This window comes from Saccopteryx leptura, chromosome 12 (assembly GCF_036850995.1).
Source record: "Saccopteryx leptura isolate mSacLep1 chromosome 12, mSacLep1_pri_phased_curated, whole genome shotgun sequence".
Classification (NCBI taxonomy): domain Eukaryota; kingdom Metazoa; phylum Chordata; class Mammalia; order Chiroptera; family Emballonuridae; genus Saccopteryx; species Saccopteryx leptura.
Window position 1 is genome coordinate 17,410,169 of NC_089514.1, and position 13,872 is coordinate 17,424,040.

Genomic DNA, 13,872 nt, shown 5'->3' on the forward strand with positions numbered 1-13,872 from the left:
GTGAGGTGGGCAGCCCCCTGGGGGGCTGTGAAGGGGGCGAGGGGCAGACTGGCACAGGGATGGCACTTCTCTGCCTTGGCTAGTGAGCAAGGGCAGAGGCATGCGAGTGGGTGGGTGGTAGTGGCCAGTTGTCAAGTACAGCCGGACCCAGGGAGGGGTCAGTTAGAGAGTTTGGAGCAAGTTTTCATTTTCTGGAGCAGTTGAAAGATAAAACAGAAGTGAATTTTCACCTTTGTTTTTTTTTTTTCATATTTTTATTATTTTATTTTAAGTAAAGATATTATTAAGCCACACCAAATAATACCAAAAGAAAACTACAAAAAGGAGAAACAACCATCATTTATTACCGTTATTCTTTCTTACAGAAACGAGATTGTAGTAAATCTTGTAAAGAAGAGGAAGAGTGCTCAGAATAAGTGACAGCAGGAAAGTGGGAAAGTTTCCCAGAATAAAGGGCATTTCTTTAACTAAATTTAGACATGTCTGGGTTTTTTCCTTTTTTTTTAAGCAAAAACTGTATAAGTCTTTGGGTTTGGTCGTGAGCGAGCGCATAGAATTCACTTTAGCTACCACATAAGGCTCTGTGCAACGTCTGTCATTGCTCTGTTTGGTTTCTGTGTCATCCCTGTAGATATGGATTGAAAAAAAAGCTGAGAAATACACATTAGTCAGGTTCATGGGCGAGAACCATCCATCCGCGTTAGAGCATACCGGCGGGAATAGAATGGAGAGAGAACAGAGGTGTGGCTATTTCAGATACCCAGTGGTTGGGTCAGAGCCTCCTTTCTTAAATACTCTAAGGACTGGTTAATATTCGGGGTATAAAGACAGAGATGGCCCGGCATGGATCATTCTCCAGTGTCTGGTAGTGAATGGAGGTAAAATGTTTCCCATGCCCCATCTGAGAATTACTTTCAAAACTGGACTCTGAATGCCATCCCCTCGTTTCTATTCAGGATTAAGGTTGTATCTGCACAACCATGAACTAATCACTAAAAAATGTACCCAGAGGCAGAAGGAAGATGAGAGATACTAGATGTTCCACTCCAGAGATTGTTAAAATTACGCTTTGTTATTGCATTCACAGGGGCCTTGTAGCTAATCACCTCCATATCACAGTGTCCCTACCTGGTATGCTACTGCGTTTGGGTCTACATGTCCTTGGAACAGTTTCTGGATTCAGTACAAGACTCAAAATACACTGGGAGTCAAGACTTCTGTCCGTATTAGGATTGCTCCCTTCCAACTCTCTCTGCTTCCTTCCTCTCTGTGGATTTAGGTGTTTCAGCTGGATAGTTGCGGGCCCGGTCAGAAGTCAGGGGAGTATGAGTTAAAAACAGAGGCAGCTCACCTCGTTGTTCATTAATTGTCATGGCTGTACCGGTAGCATACTGACTCAGCTCTGCCCCCCAAACAGTGAACCCCAGGCAATGACAAGGTAGAGCTGGGGGGGTCGGGGATTTGTGGTCACAGGTGACACCTGGCCCGGGTCTGAGATATTTCTTCCCCATCACCTGTGAACAAACATGCACACCTTTTGCAATTTGGCAATTTAGTTTATTCAGTAAATGTTTCATTGTGTCCTTTCATTTTCCATAGAGTAGGCTGAAAGAGCTGCATTGTTCCAAGAATAGAATTAAAGATGATACAATCCACATGATAACTGTGCTGTGAGCAATTAGTTAGAAGATGCTGGCTAATTGACAGAGGTGTTGAGGAATTAATTATCACTTTGAGCTTTTAACATGAACGGTGTCCTATTGAATGAGAAGTTAATTTTGGTCTAATTACCTGTTTTGTTGTGATCTGTTTCCTCATTTTGTTTTTTAAAAAATCCATTCATTTGACTGTTAATCTTTTTTAGTATCTTAATGCTAACCTGCAATTAAACATGTCTGATATTGCCTTAATTGCGTTAGAGTATTTTACAAACAGTGACATTGTACCAAAAATAAATGATGCATTATTGAAAGCTAGAATATTTGATCAGATGTCCCAGCAGAAAAGTATACCACATTATTTTTTCTTTACTCTAGAAATTGTAGCATCTCATGATGTTTCTTCATATTGTTGGTTACTCTGTGGTTTCTAGGTATTTGTGCTTATACCAATCACAAGAGAGAGGCAATACTTGACTGTTTCAGGAAATAAAATTGACATCGTTTGGTCCTTAAATACCAAATATAGAATAAACATAGCCATTTACATGATACATCTTTTTAAAACATCATGGGGACCATTTCTCATACGGAAGAGTAGGCTTCAATGAAATTTCTGCAAATAAAAAAACATATTTCAGAAATGTTTCTTCTTTTGTTTTTTTATCACAGGTTGATAAAGATGGGAAAGTAGACATGAAGATGCTTCTTATGTTAAGATTGGTAGTGTCTTTGACTATAGTTGTATATTTTAAGACAGATTATAGAAAATATTCTGTGTGTATGTGGTTAGTGGAATCCTTCACAGAATCTGGGTTTATGGGTTTTAGGATCGAGATTGCTTAGCTAGATTGCTTAGATCATATTAAAAAGATTCACCGTCAAATTTATTGTTCTTTGAGACAAATTTTAGGGCAGGGGTCCCCAAACTTTTTACACAGGGGGCCAGTTCACTGTCCCTCAGACCGTTGGAGGGCCGCCACATACAGTGCTCCTCTCACTGACCACCAATGAAAGAGGTGCCCCTTCCGGAAGTGCGGCGGGGGCAGATAAATGGCCGCAGGGGGCCGCATGCGGCCCGCGGGCCGTAGTTTGGGGACCCCTGTTTTAGGGTTTCATTTCTGAAAAGTAGCAAACAAGATCCTACACCACTTACCATGTTACCGACTTTGCCTAACCTTCCTGGAGTTGTTTTGTTCTTATTAAAGAAACTAGATAAAAAGGTGTAAATAGAAATAGTTGAACCAAAGTTTAGCACATCCAACTTGAGGTACTTGTCTTACCAAGACAGAAGCATTATCTTTGTATAAAGGACTGCTAAATTTATTTTGGTTTATTCAAATTCATGTGTTCTGAGAACATACTGTGTTCCTGGACTGTCCCAGTTGTTGCTTAATAGTGAGATATATACAGTTCTTGTTCTCCTGAAAATTATTCCCTTTTTTTTTTTTTTCATTTTAGAGAGGAGAGAGAGTGAGAGTGAGAGAGAGAGGGGGGGGGGAGGGGAGGAGCAGGAAGCATCAACTCCCATATGTGCCTTGACCAGGCAGGTGCAGGGTTTTGAATCAGCGACCTCAGCATTTCCAGGTCAATGCTTTATCCACTGCACCACCACAGGTCAGGTGAAAATTATTCTTAGTTGAAGAAAGTAGTTATTAATTCAGAAAGATGTATCGTTATTAAATATTAGGTGACTTGAAGAAAAAGTATAAGAGAATTTGGTTCCAAGTTTCTCCAAGGAAGTGAGAGTTGAGCTGAAATCTGAAGGAGTAATGAAGAAGAGGTACACGTCATTTATTATTGAGTCACTTGTTTAAAAAGCAAGCCCCTGAGAGGGATGGTCTTCAGTATCCATTTTTTTGGCAATTGAGAGGCAGCCGGGTCTTATGTGAATGGCTTTGTTTTTGTCCAGGAGAAGCTGTGTTGGGTCAGAACTGGTTGACTGGCTTCTGGAACACTGTCCTTTCGTCCAGTGCAGATCTATGGCCATAGGGGTCTGGCAGCTCCTACTGGACATGGGAATTATGTCGTCAGGTGAGTGTTACATGTTTTGAAGGCACAGAAGCATTATTTTCTTAAGCTACCAGACCAAAATATATTTGATTTTCCAGAGGATGTTACAATGTGTGGATGGAAATGGTTTCTGCAGGTAAATATTTACATTCTCTCTATTTTATAAGTAAAAGCGGCAGGTCATATTTTTTATGGACAGGTCATCTTTTGATTGTTATTTCTCTCACACTTATTGTAAAAATGATTAGGTACCTGCTGATTCATAGACATCTACCTATAAGAGTCTTTTCTTTACCCTCTCCCTTCTCTACTCAAAATTCTACTCACAATTTTTTTTAAATCAGTGACGTTTTTGGTTTCACTAAAGGTGTGATTTATCTTGCTGTACTTATAATTATCATCAGAAGCTGATTTTATGAATGGAATGTGTATGGCATTTTGATTGACTAAGTAATTATGAGCAGAGATATGACCTATGGAAATTAGCTGTTTAAACAGAACAGAAAATTGATGTTACCTAGAAACTAAAAAGACAATAGATATTTCTTTTAACTGAGCCCAGGGAATTGAAGAACAGAAGTAAAGTTATCTGGATTTTTTCTTTAGCTCTATCACACAGGTGCTAGTTGGTCACTGTGAAGCCTCCTTTTTCTATAGGTGATAAATATTGAGAGCCAGAGGACACAGCAAGGCTCAGAAAGGCATCTCCGTGTCTCATCATGGAAGAGCAGGACAGATGGGGGTGTGGGTATAATCTTAGTGAGTTAATAATACAGGCACATGATATTCTTATTTAGAAAAGAGTTAGCTGCCTTAGGGAAATTTTATCAGCTTACTTGTGAGGTTCAACAAAACATTTTGTGTTAGTATTTTTTTTAAAAAGTCTGTAGTTCTGATTCCTTTAAAATGGTTATTTCCCAACCTTGGCAGTGTTGACATTTTGGGCTAGATCATTCTTAGTTAGAGGGGACTGTCCTGTACATTATAGAAGTGCAATAGCATCTTTTTCTTCTACACACCAGGTGCCAATAGCCCTGCCCCAACCCCAAACCCCAGCAGTGACAACCAAAAGTGTCTGCAGCCGCTGCCAAATGCTTCCTGGGCGGCACTGTAGCCCTGGCTCAGAACCACTGGTCTAAACCTCGCGGTCGGGTTGTATCCGTGTGCCGCTAAAGGAATTCCATATGTTAGTTTGCTTTGGGACACTAAAAAAATGTCTCCCCTCGGCCCTGGTCGGTTGGCTCAGCGGTAGAGCGTCGGCCTGGCGTGCGGGGGAACCGGGTTCGATTCCCGTCCAGAGCACAGAGGAGAAGCGCCCATTTGCTTCTCCACCTCCCCTCTCCTTCCTCTCTGTCTCTCTCTTCCCCTCCCGCAGCCAGGGCTCCATTGGAGCAAAGATGGCCCGGGCGCTGGGGATGGCTCCTTGGCCTCTGCCCCAGGCGCTAGAGTGGCTCTGGTCACGGCAGGGCGATGCCCCCGAGGGGCAGAGCATCGCCCCCTGGTGGGCAGAGCGTCGCCCCTGGTGGGCGTGCCGGGTGGATCCTGGTCGGGCGCATGCGGGAGTCTGTCTGACTGTCTCTCCCTGTTTCCAGCTTCAGAAAAATACAAAAAAAAAAAAAATGTCTCCCCTCTATCTCTGAATTACTAGAGACTTCACCTGTCCCCCAAACAGAAAAATGATAAAATATATATGCAATTCTGCTAGTCAAGGCTTCTGGTAATAAAAACAGATTGGTCAGTAAATCCTTGTTAATTCACTGGGATTGTGAGCATGAGTGGATTTAGAATGGATTATTTTAGTCCTACCCCTGTCTTCTCCTAATGATTTTAGTAGTGCTTTCAATTTGGTATTTGGTTGAAGGCTCTCTAAATAATATAGTTTAAAAAAACCAACCCGCGCCTTTTTTTCTTTCCAACAGTGGACCAGCATTTGTACTTTCAGGATACCTACGTTTTCTATCAGTTTTCGTCTGACGAATGCAGCTACTTGTACTGTGAATTTGAAAGAGAAGAAGAATGGCAGAACGGCGTCCGGCTCCTGCTGCAGCTGGTGCCTCTCGTGCCCACCAGAGACGGCCTCTGCGAACTGTAAGTCGGGGCTGTTCTCTTCTGCTCTGAAGTTGCTCTCACTTTAAGAACATTGACTGTGTCTAAGGACTCCGCTTTGCTCGTTAAGATGACCATTCCCCTTACAAGGTGGTATAGTTCTATTCCCGCTTCTCAGATGCCAGTTCAGGAAGGTAAAACAAATTGCTTAAAATGAACTCAGCTAATAAATGACTGAACTAGGATTCAAATCCCAGAAGCCCGTGCCTTGCCAGGCATACCACGCTGCACCTGATTTAATTATTGCTATATGAGTAGATGATCTAAATTAGGAAGAGACATGATTTGGCTTGAGTTGAGGATAAAATAATAACTCATATCTTATTCACTACCCAATTTGTGACTTTCCCAAGAAGAGAGCTCAACAGACATTTCTGAAAATAATCTAGAAGTAACATTTGGCAAATTTAAATACATGAGTCATTATCACATGAAAATACTGAATCACTGTGTGATTAAAATGAATTAGAATGAACTCATTAGAGAAGGTTTGGGAAACCCTTGTCAGGATAAGGTGATTCTGACATGCCTTTGTTTATCCACACCATTGGTGACAAGCATACTTCAGTACAGTGCATTGCAGGTTAAAAATCTAGGTTAATAATTTTATGTATTTAATTCTCAGAATAGGTTCTCATGTCATTGACTCTTTCAGTTCGATAAGGTTACCAGGGCAAGTAGTATTACCTTCATCTCCTGGGTAGGGAAGAAGGTTCAGAGAGAAACACCTAAACTGTAATAATGTTAAGATATACCCTTATCTAAAAATGACAATTAATACTGAACAGTTAATAAAGCTTTTAGAAAAATAGCCCTGGACATTTGGCTTAGCATTAAACTGTCAGCCCGGTGTGTGGAAGTCCCAGGTTCAATTCCCAGTCAGGGCACACAGGAGAAGTGCCCGCCTGTTTCTCCACCCCCCCCCCCCCTCCTTTCTCTCTATCTCTCTCTTCCCTTCCCGCAGCCAAGGCTCCATGGGACAAAAGTTGGCCCGGCACTCAGGATGGCTCCATGGCTCCACCTCAGGCGCTAGAGTGGCTCAGGCCACAATGGAGCAACAGCCCAGATGGGCTGAGCATCGCCCCCTGGTGGGCATGCCGCGTGGATCCTGGACGAGCGCATGTGGGAGTCTGTCGACTGCCTCCCTGCTTCTAACTTTGGAAAAATACAAAAAAAAGTAGGGGGGTCAGAATACTAATGAGATAGTGCTAATGGAAAGGTTGATTGTAGAGAACGCATTTTATATCGGGAACTATGCTAAATGCGCTATATTCATTATTCCGTCTTCGGTTGACTCCTGTAAGACAGCCGCTACTATTTTTCCTATTTTGTGAGTGAGGAAACTGAAGCACAGAAGCTGGCTACCCTGTCCAGGGTCACACAGGTGGCGAGTGGAGAGTTTAGGGTTTGGATGCTTGTCTGTCTAACTCTAATGCCCATGCTTTTAATACCTGTTCCCAGGTTCCTAGGAGTTATGGGGGGGGGGAGGTCATTCCAGCTTCCCTTTCTGAGCTGTTCTAAATGGAAGCTAAAAGACTGTGAGGCCGACTCTGAAATGGTTATGAATTCACCACCACTGTTTATAGAGGACGTTGTGATGGCAAAGCAGAATTCAAATATAATTCCCCACGAAAAATGTTCTTTAGTGTGATATGCTTTTACTGTAGGTCAGAAGCTTCCTGAGAAAAGTCAAGGAGCATTTCAATAAACCTGAATAAGCTTTCTAAGGAGGAATGGTATGCTTTTGAAGCTAGAGGTGGCTGTGAATTGCTTTGGCTCTGGCTCTCTGGCAGCTTTTAACCATTTCCTGTCCCGGTCACAAGATGGAGCAGTGTGCATTCCCACCCGCATACCCTCGGGGCCGCTGAAACCAGCTTGTGAGCCAACAGTGCTCACACTGCAGCTCCAATCCTTCCCCCTCCTCTGAGAGAGCGGATCGATGTGCCAGGGAGGGAGGGGACCTTGTATGTAGGGAAGTCCTAAGCCTATCCTAAGTCCTAAAAATGTTTTAAAAATTTGAGTCTTAATAATTATCCCAGGTTACATATTCAATTTTTAGTCTTTTGTCACACTGATCTCAACACAAATGTCATGCCTCTAGAGTTGGGAATCACTGTAGCGTGCCTTATTTATCAGCAATCTTTTTTTATTAAGTTAGAGACAGAGTCCCACTATTGCCCTGACTGGGTTCCACCCAGCAGCCCCTCTATGAGGTGATGCTCTGCCTATCTGGGGCTGTTGCTCTGTTGCTCATCAGCAACTGAGCTATTTTTAGCACCTGAGGCAGAGGGTGCAGAGGTCATAGAGCCATCCTCAGCACCCGGGGCAAACTTGCTCCAATCAAGCCAGAGCTGCGGGAGGAGAAGAGAGAGAGAAAGAGAAATGAGAAGGGAAGGGGTGGAGAAGCAGATGGTCACTGCTCCTGTGTGCCCTGACCAGGAATCGAACCCAGGATATCCACATGCCGGGCCAGTGCTCTACCACTGACCCAACTGGCCAGGACCAGCAATATTTTTTTTCTGTCAGCATGAACATGCACATTTGGGAGTAGTAATTCCTCTGGGAGAATTTGGTCATTGGGAAGTTATAGCTCTGTCTGTTTCATGTATTGTAAGTACTAACTATACAAAGATAAAACTACTGAAACACTGCAAGTCTTTTCTGGAGAGACAGAACATATGTATTTTCTATAGTAGAGCTATATGCAAATGTCTTAGCTATGGTAGAGTCTTTGGGCCAAGTTTTGGAAAGGCAAGGTTTAGGTTATCCAGACTTAGAATAAACTATAGTCAGAGAAAAAGATTCCCAGGGACATTGTCCCCTTTCAGTTGCCACAGCCCTCCCTGTGATTGGACGCGTATGATCCTGTCCTAACTTCTGCTCTAATCGAGTGATCTCCATTCCCTCCGCCCCTTCCCACACCCATAGGGAGCTCTGATCTTTCCTCTGCCTCTCTCCTGTGGAGTCACATTCTGCCCACCCCTCCAGGGGGAGCCCAAGTCCTGCGTTGACTGCAAAACTTCCACAATGTCTCCAGTCTATGTCTGTCTTTCTTTTAGTAACTTACTGTTCTTGCTGTCTGTATCAAAACCTTTTTCCATCTCCTGTCACTCTTAGTCGTATCCATTCTGCTACGTTACTCATTATTTTTATCCTTTCTACTGAAATGCCCTCTAACGTCCACTTGATTCGTTCACTTAGGCTGACCACTCATGAGCTGAAAACCCAGTCTTGTGGTCCTTCTAATAATAACCTTTTTGATATTTGAAGGCAATTAAGGTCTGCCTGTGCAGTTCTCCTTTAGGCCTCTCTAATTTTCTGTCTTCTCTCTAAATCTCTTTGAAACTGTGTGAGGGAACCACTTAATGTCTCTATGTAAAACACAACCTCTTCTATACAAATGTTATTTTTAAAAAGAAAAGTGGATTTTTTTTCCTTCCACTTTAAAAAATGATTAAAGCAGGATGGAAAATGGTCTCTAGGCTGATTTAAGGCAACGCAATTCCTCCTCTGTACAAAATAACTTTTACACCCAAACTGAGCAGTTGAGAGAAGTGAGTGAACTGGTTGTCAGGGTATTATTATCTCTTGGGGAGGAAATAGCAGACATGGCGTCTCATTCAAACCGAAAGCCAAACCAAGTTACCACGAATGTACTTTTTTCTAGCTCTTTTTATTTATTTTTTGGTGGGGGGAGGGGAGGAATGCTGAAGGAATCGTGCAGGGAAGTTGCAGCCTAATAATTCCCTCAGGACTAATGGGACGTTTCTCTCTAATGCTGGCGCCGACACGTTTGAGAATTTACACTGGGAAGAAGCTTCGCTATTTCAGCTCAGCGACCTTTGTAGGTGGGTGTCGTTGGGGTGCTCTGAGCGCCGAGACTGTGAACCTTGTATACGTAAAACTAAATTCTTCCCGTCATAGGACAGTTAACGTGGACGCTGTTTTTAAAGGACCCGTAAGGAATTGCTAAAATTAAACTCACACCACACTCAGACATGTACAAAGAAAAACGTAGCTTCTTCATTTTTCCCTGAGCAGTCTTCAGTTTGCTCTCCACAAAAGCCTCCCTCCTGGTGGACAGCCGGAAGGAAGGAAGAGAGCCCCCCCACCCCCCACCCCCGTTTTGAGCGTCCTCCAATAGAATCTTTCCAACCCAATAAGCATAACGGTCCCTCTGGTTAGCTGTTCGGCATATTCTAGTGAAAAGGCTCAGTCTCTGCGCGCTCTCCCTGCTCCTCAACAACACAGCCTGTGGGTGTATGGTGCTTGCTCTGGGCCCTGGGCCCTGGCGCAGGAAGCCCTGTCCAATCCCCGCTGATGTTGCCTCAGGGATGGGCAGCCAGTTTCCTAGTGACCCCGAGGTGACCTTGAGGTGCTCCGATGTACCTGCCGTCGAGGGGGGGGGGCTGGTGGAAGTGGGGTCAGTGCCTGGTGGTCCTGCCCCGCTGACCTGCCGCCCTGGATGCCTGCTGGCGTCGCTCACGCTCCTGAAGGTCTGCACACACCGCATCCAGCCACGTGGCCTCTGCGGAACGGCTCCCTCTCACTGCGTCTCAGCCTGACTTTTCCTGATTCTAACTGATTTTTTAAAAAATCGTACCTGTTCCTTTTGTTACTGTTACTGAGCAGTGTACGTAATTGGTTGGCGTTGCTGCCATTCAGATTCCTCACTAACCAGCTCTAGGGAATGCTCGGTCCAGTGGGTTAAGATAGATTTCATAGCGTTCTTGACTCCCTGCACCAGGTGGAGAAGCCGAAGGCCCCCCCCACCCCTGCGGGAGACGGAGCGGTGGGGAGGGCGTGGGGAGGCAGGATAAGGCGTGTCATGTGCCTGGCACAGCCGGCCGCCCCCAGCAGAACTCGGCCGTGAGAGGGGTGGGAAGCAAGGCTCAGACTGATTTTGAGAGTCTGCAAATCCATAGGGAAGCCAAGCCTTATCTTTACACTGAATAAGGAGAATGACCTAGCTGCGTATAGATACTGCTGAAATGAAATAGTTTGCAGCTTGAAGTAAGAGTAACATTTTTGTCATGCCTGTGCTCAGTCAACACGTGGAGTGTATGGGTCTGTGGTCTGTATCTATGTTCAAGGAGTTTCCCTACTTTAAAAATGGGGAACAACTGACTTTATCATTTTGCCTAAGCTTCCCTGGCAGTGACAACAATAAAAACAAGAATAACAATAATATTTATAGTTAACACTTATATGGCACATGCTGTATATATAAGGCACTGTTCTGAGCATTATTACATATAATGACTCACTTAATACAACAGTTTGAAGTTACTGTTGTTCGGGTTTTTCAGGTGAGGGAACTGAGGCAAAGGTAGGTTGCCTGACTTGCCAAAGGGACAGGCTGCAGCAATGTGAACTGAAGGCAGCAGGTGGAGTTGGAAATGACCCTGTCAGTGGCCCTCAGCCGCGACAGCTTTAAGAAATAAAGAGGTATACCATGAGACCTACTGAATCACGACTGGCATAGAGAATTGTGCATAGGTATCAGGATTTTTGGTCAAGTTCTAAAGATGAGGCTCATACAGACCAAGGTTGAGAACTACTGTTTGATAAAGTTACTCTTAACAAAAAGAGCTCTCTCTGTGCAGTGACAGGAAATGTGAATGTTAATGAAATGTAAGTCTGAAAATACTGTGTAACGAAGCCAGGTTAATATTATAATATAACAAGGATTTTATCAAGCATGGTACCCGTCACCACTTGGCTGACTTCTGAAAATTCCATAAATTTAGCTTCATAAGCATTTCTATCTGGAAGGTATAATTTTCTAGGTAATTGAGTTTGCTTCTCCTAATTATTAGGTGAGGAAAAGGGGCAGAGAGCAGAGGGTCTAGGGAAAAGACAACCACTTGTCACCAACACTCTGACTTAACAGGCGTTTACTCATCATCAGGTGTAAAGTACTTTGCTTGGCTCTGTAAAGAATATGACAATATGTAAATAATATAAGGCTGTTTGTGAGGCCCATATTGTTATGACAAAGTTCAGGAAAAGAAGACAGACCAATATAACTCATTCTTATATACACAGAGTCTTTCTCAACAAATATTAGGAAATGGAATCTGGTAACATTCAAAAATGATACTACATAATGGAAAGGGGGAGTTTATCCCAGGAATACAAGGATGGTTCAATACTAAAAAAAAAAAAAAAAATCAATGTTGTTCACCTTAGTGACAGTCTTTAAAAAAGGCTATATGATAAACTTCATAAATGCAGATAAAGCTTTTGATAAAAATTCTCATATAACAAGGAATATGAGGAAACTTCCTAAATCTGGTAAAATCCATAGTTTATATCATCCTGAATAGTGAAAGGCTGGATGCTTTCCCACAAAGACTGGAAATTAGGCAAATACATCTTCTTATCCCATCTCTTCAGTACTAGCTAGTGCAGTCAGCAAGAAAAAGAAGTAAAAGGCATACAGATGAGAAAGAAAGACTAAAGCCATCTATCTTTGCAGATAACACGATTGGATACATAGAAAACCCCAAAGAGTCTACAAATAACTTACCACAACTAATGAATGGATTTAGCAAGGTCACGGACTATAGGCCCAATATACAAAATTCAATTATATTTCTATGTATTAGGATAAAAAGGGACACTATGAATTACTTAGGTATAAATATAAGAAAATGTGTGCCAAAGCTGTGTGCCAAACATTTCAAAAGTCAAATGAATAATCAAACAGGACAAGCAAGTGGAGGATGCACCCGTGTTCGTGGATCGGAAGACTCAGTATTGTTAAGGTGTTCATTCAGCTCCCTGACTGTCCTATCTTTTTGATGGCAGCTGCCTCCTGATCTGTTGGCCTCGCCATCCCTGCATATAGTCATACAACCTGCCTTTGGAAACATTGACCTCTGAACAGGGGCTCTCTGAAGCTCAGTCTTCAGACTTCTCTTTCTCTGCTCTCACTCTGGATGTGCCCTCACTCAGTCAGGTGTTTAATAGCAACTCCACAGTGATGACGCCCCAGCTTTATGTCCCGGTCTCCCCTCTGCACCCTCTGTACACTGGCACTGCCACCACCCACGACCGTGTCACCTCTGCTCCCTTTATTCTCTTCCTCCTCCCTAACCTTTCCTTTCCCACCTGACACCTAGAAGCAACACGAGAATGCCATTGGCATCCTTCATTTCGACAAGGTGCTGGAGTAACACCTTCCGATTGGGGAGACCAACTTCAAGTATACCATTCCTGCTCCCAGACCCACACTGTATAGTTTTGTATTTCCTCATCGGATTTCCATGTGGTGATCTTTAGAGAGGAGGAACTACTGTGTGAGTAAACAAACCGTTTTTTGAGTATTTCTCAAAATTTTAATTTGTGATGGAATTTGGCGTAAGTTCTGTATTAGGATCGTAGGCGAAGAAAATTTCCATTTATCATTTGAAACTATATAAAAATGGCTATGAAATCAGTTGACCTTTATCTTTGCTATTCATCACCCCTTCTCCCAAGTCCTCCAAAATTTCCATTGTTTACACACAAGCCTTATTCCAGGGAACAGCTTGCTTATCTTGGTCAGAATACATCAATATTTAAGAGTAGACCAGGGCCCTGGCCGGTTGGCTCAGTGGTAGAGCGTCGGCCTGGCGTGTAGAAGTCCCGGGTTCGATTCCTGGCCAGGGCACACAGGAGAAGCGCCCATTTGCTTCTCCACCTCTCCCCCTCTCCTTCCTCTCTGTCTCTCTCTTCCCCTCCCGCAGCCGAGGCTCCATTGGAGCAAAGATGGCCCGGGTGCTGGGGATGGCTCCTTGGCCTCTGCCCCAGGCACTAGAGTGGCTCTGGTCGCAGCAAAGCGACACCCCGGAGGGGCAGAACATCGCCCCCTGGTGGGCAAAGTGTCGCCCCCTGGTGGGCATGCCGGGTGGATCCCGGTCGGGCGCATGCAGGAGTCTATCTGACTGTCTCTCCCGGTTTCTAGCTTCAGAAAAATACAAAAAAAAAAGAGTAGACCAGGAGTTTTAACAAAAATTAAACTTCTAGCCCTGAATGGTCTGGCTTTGGCTTTATTTCCAACTTTATCTCGTGCCTCGGTTACAGGGCCATCCATACCCACAGAAACTCA

General features: G+C 43.7%; 1 protein-coding gene across 3 annotated transcripts in view; it reads left to right on the plus strand.

Annotated features, from left to right (window-relative positions):
* RAPGEF5 (Rap guanine nucleotide exchange factor 5) overlaps positions 1-13,872 on the plus strand; it is a 218,107-nt gene that overhangs the window by 46,017 nt on the left and 158,218 nt on the right. For all 3 annotated transcript variants that reach the window (XM_066354495.1, XM_066354496.1, XM_066354497.1), the window contains exons 4-5: positions 3,571-3,692; positions 5,591-5,759. In XM_066354495.1, the coding sequence (XP_066210592.1) occupies positions 3,571-3,692; positions 5,591-5,759 (291 nt within the window). The remainder of the gene's footprint in view (positions 1-3,570; positions 3,693-5,590; positions 5,760-13,872) is intronic.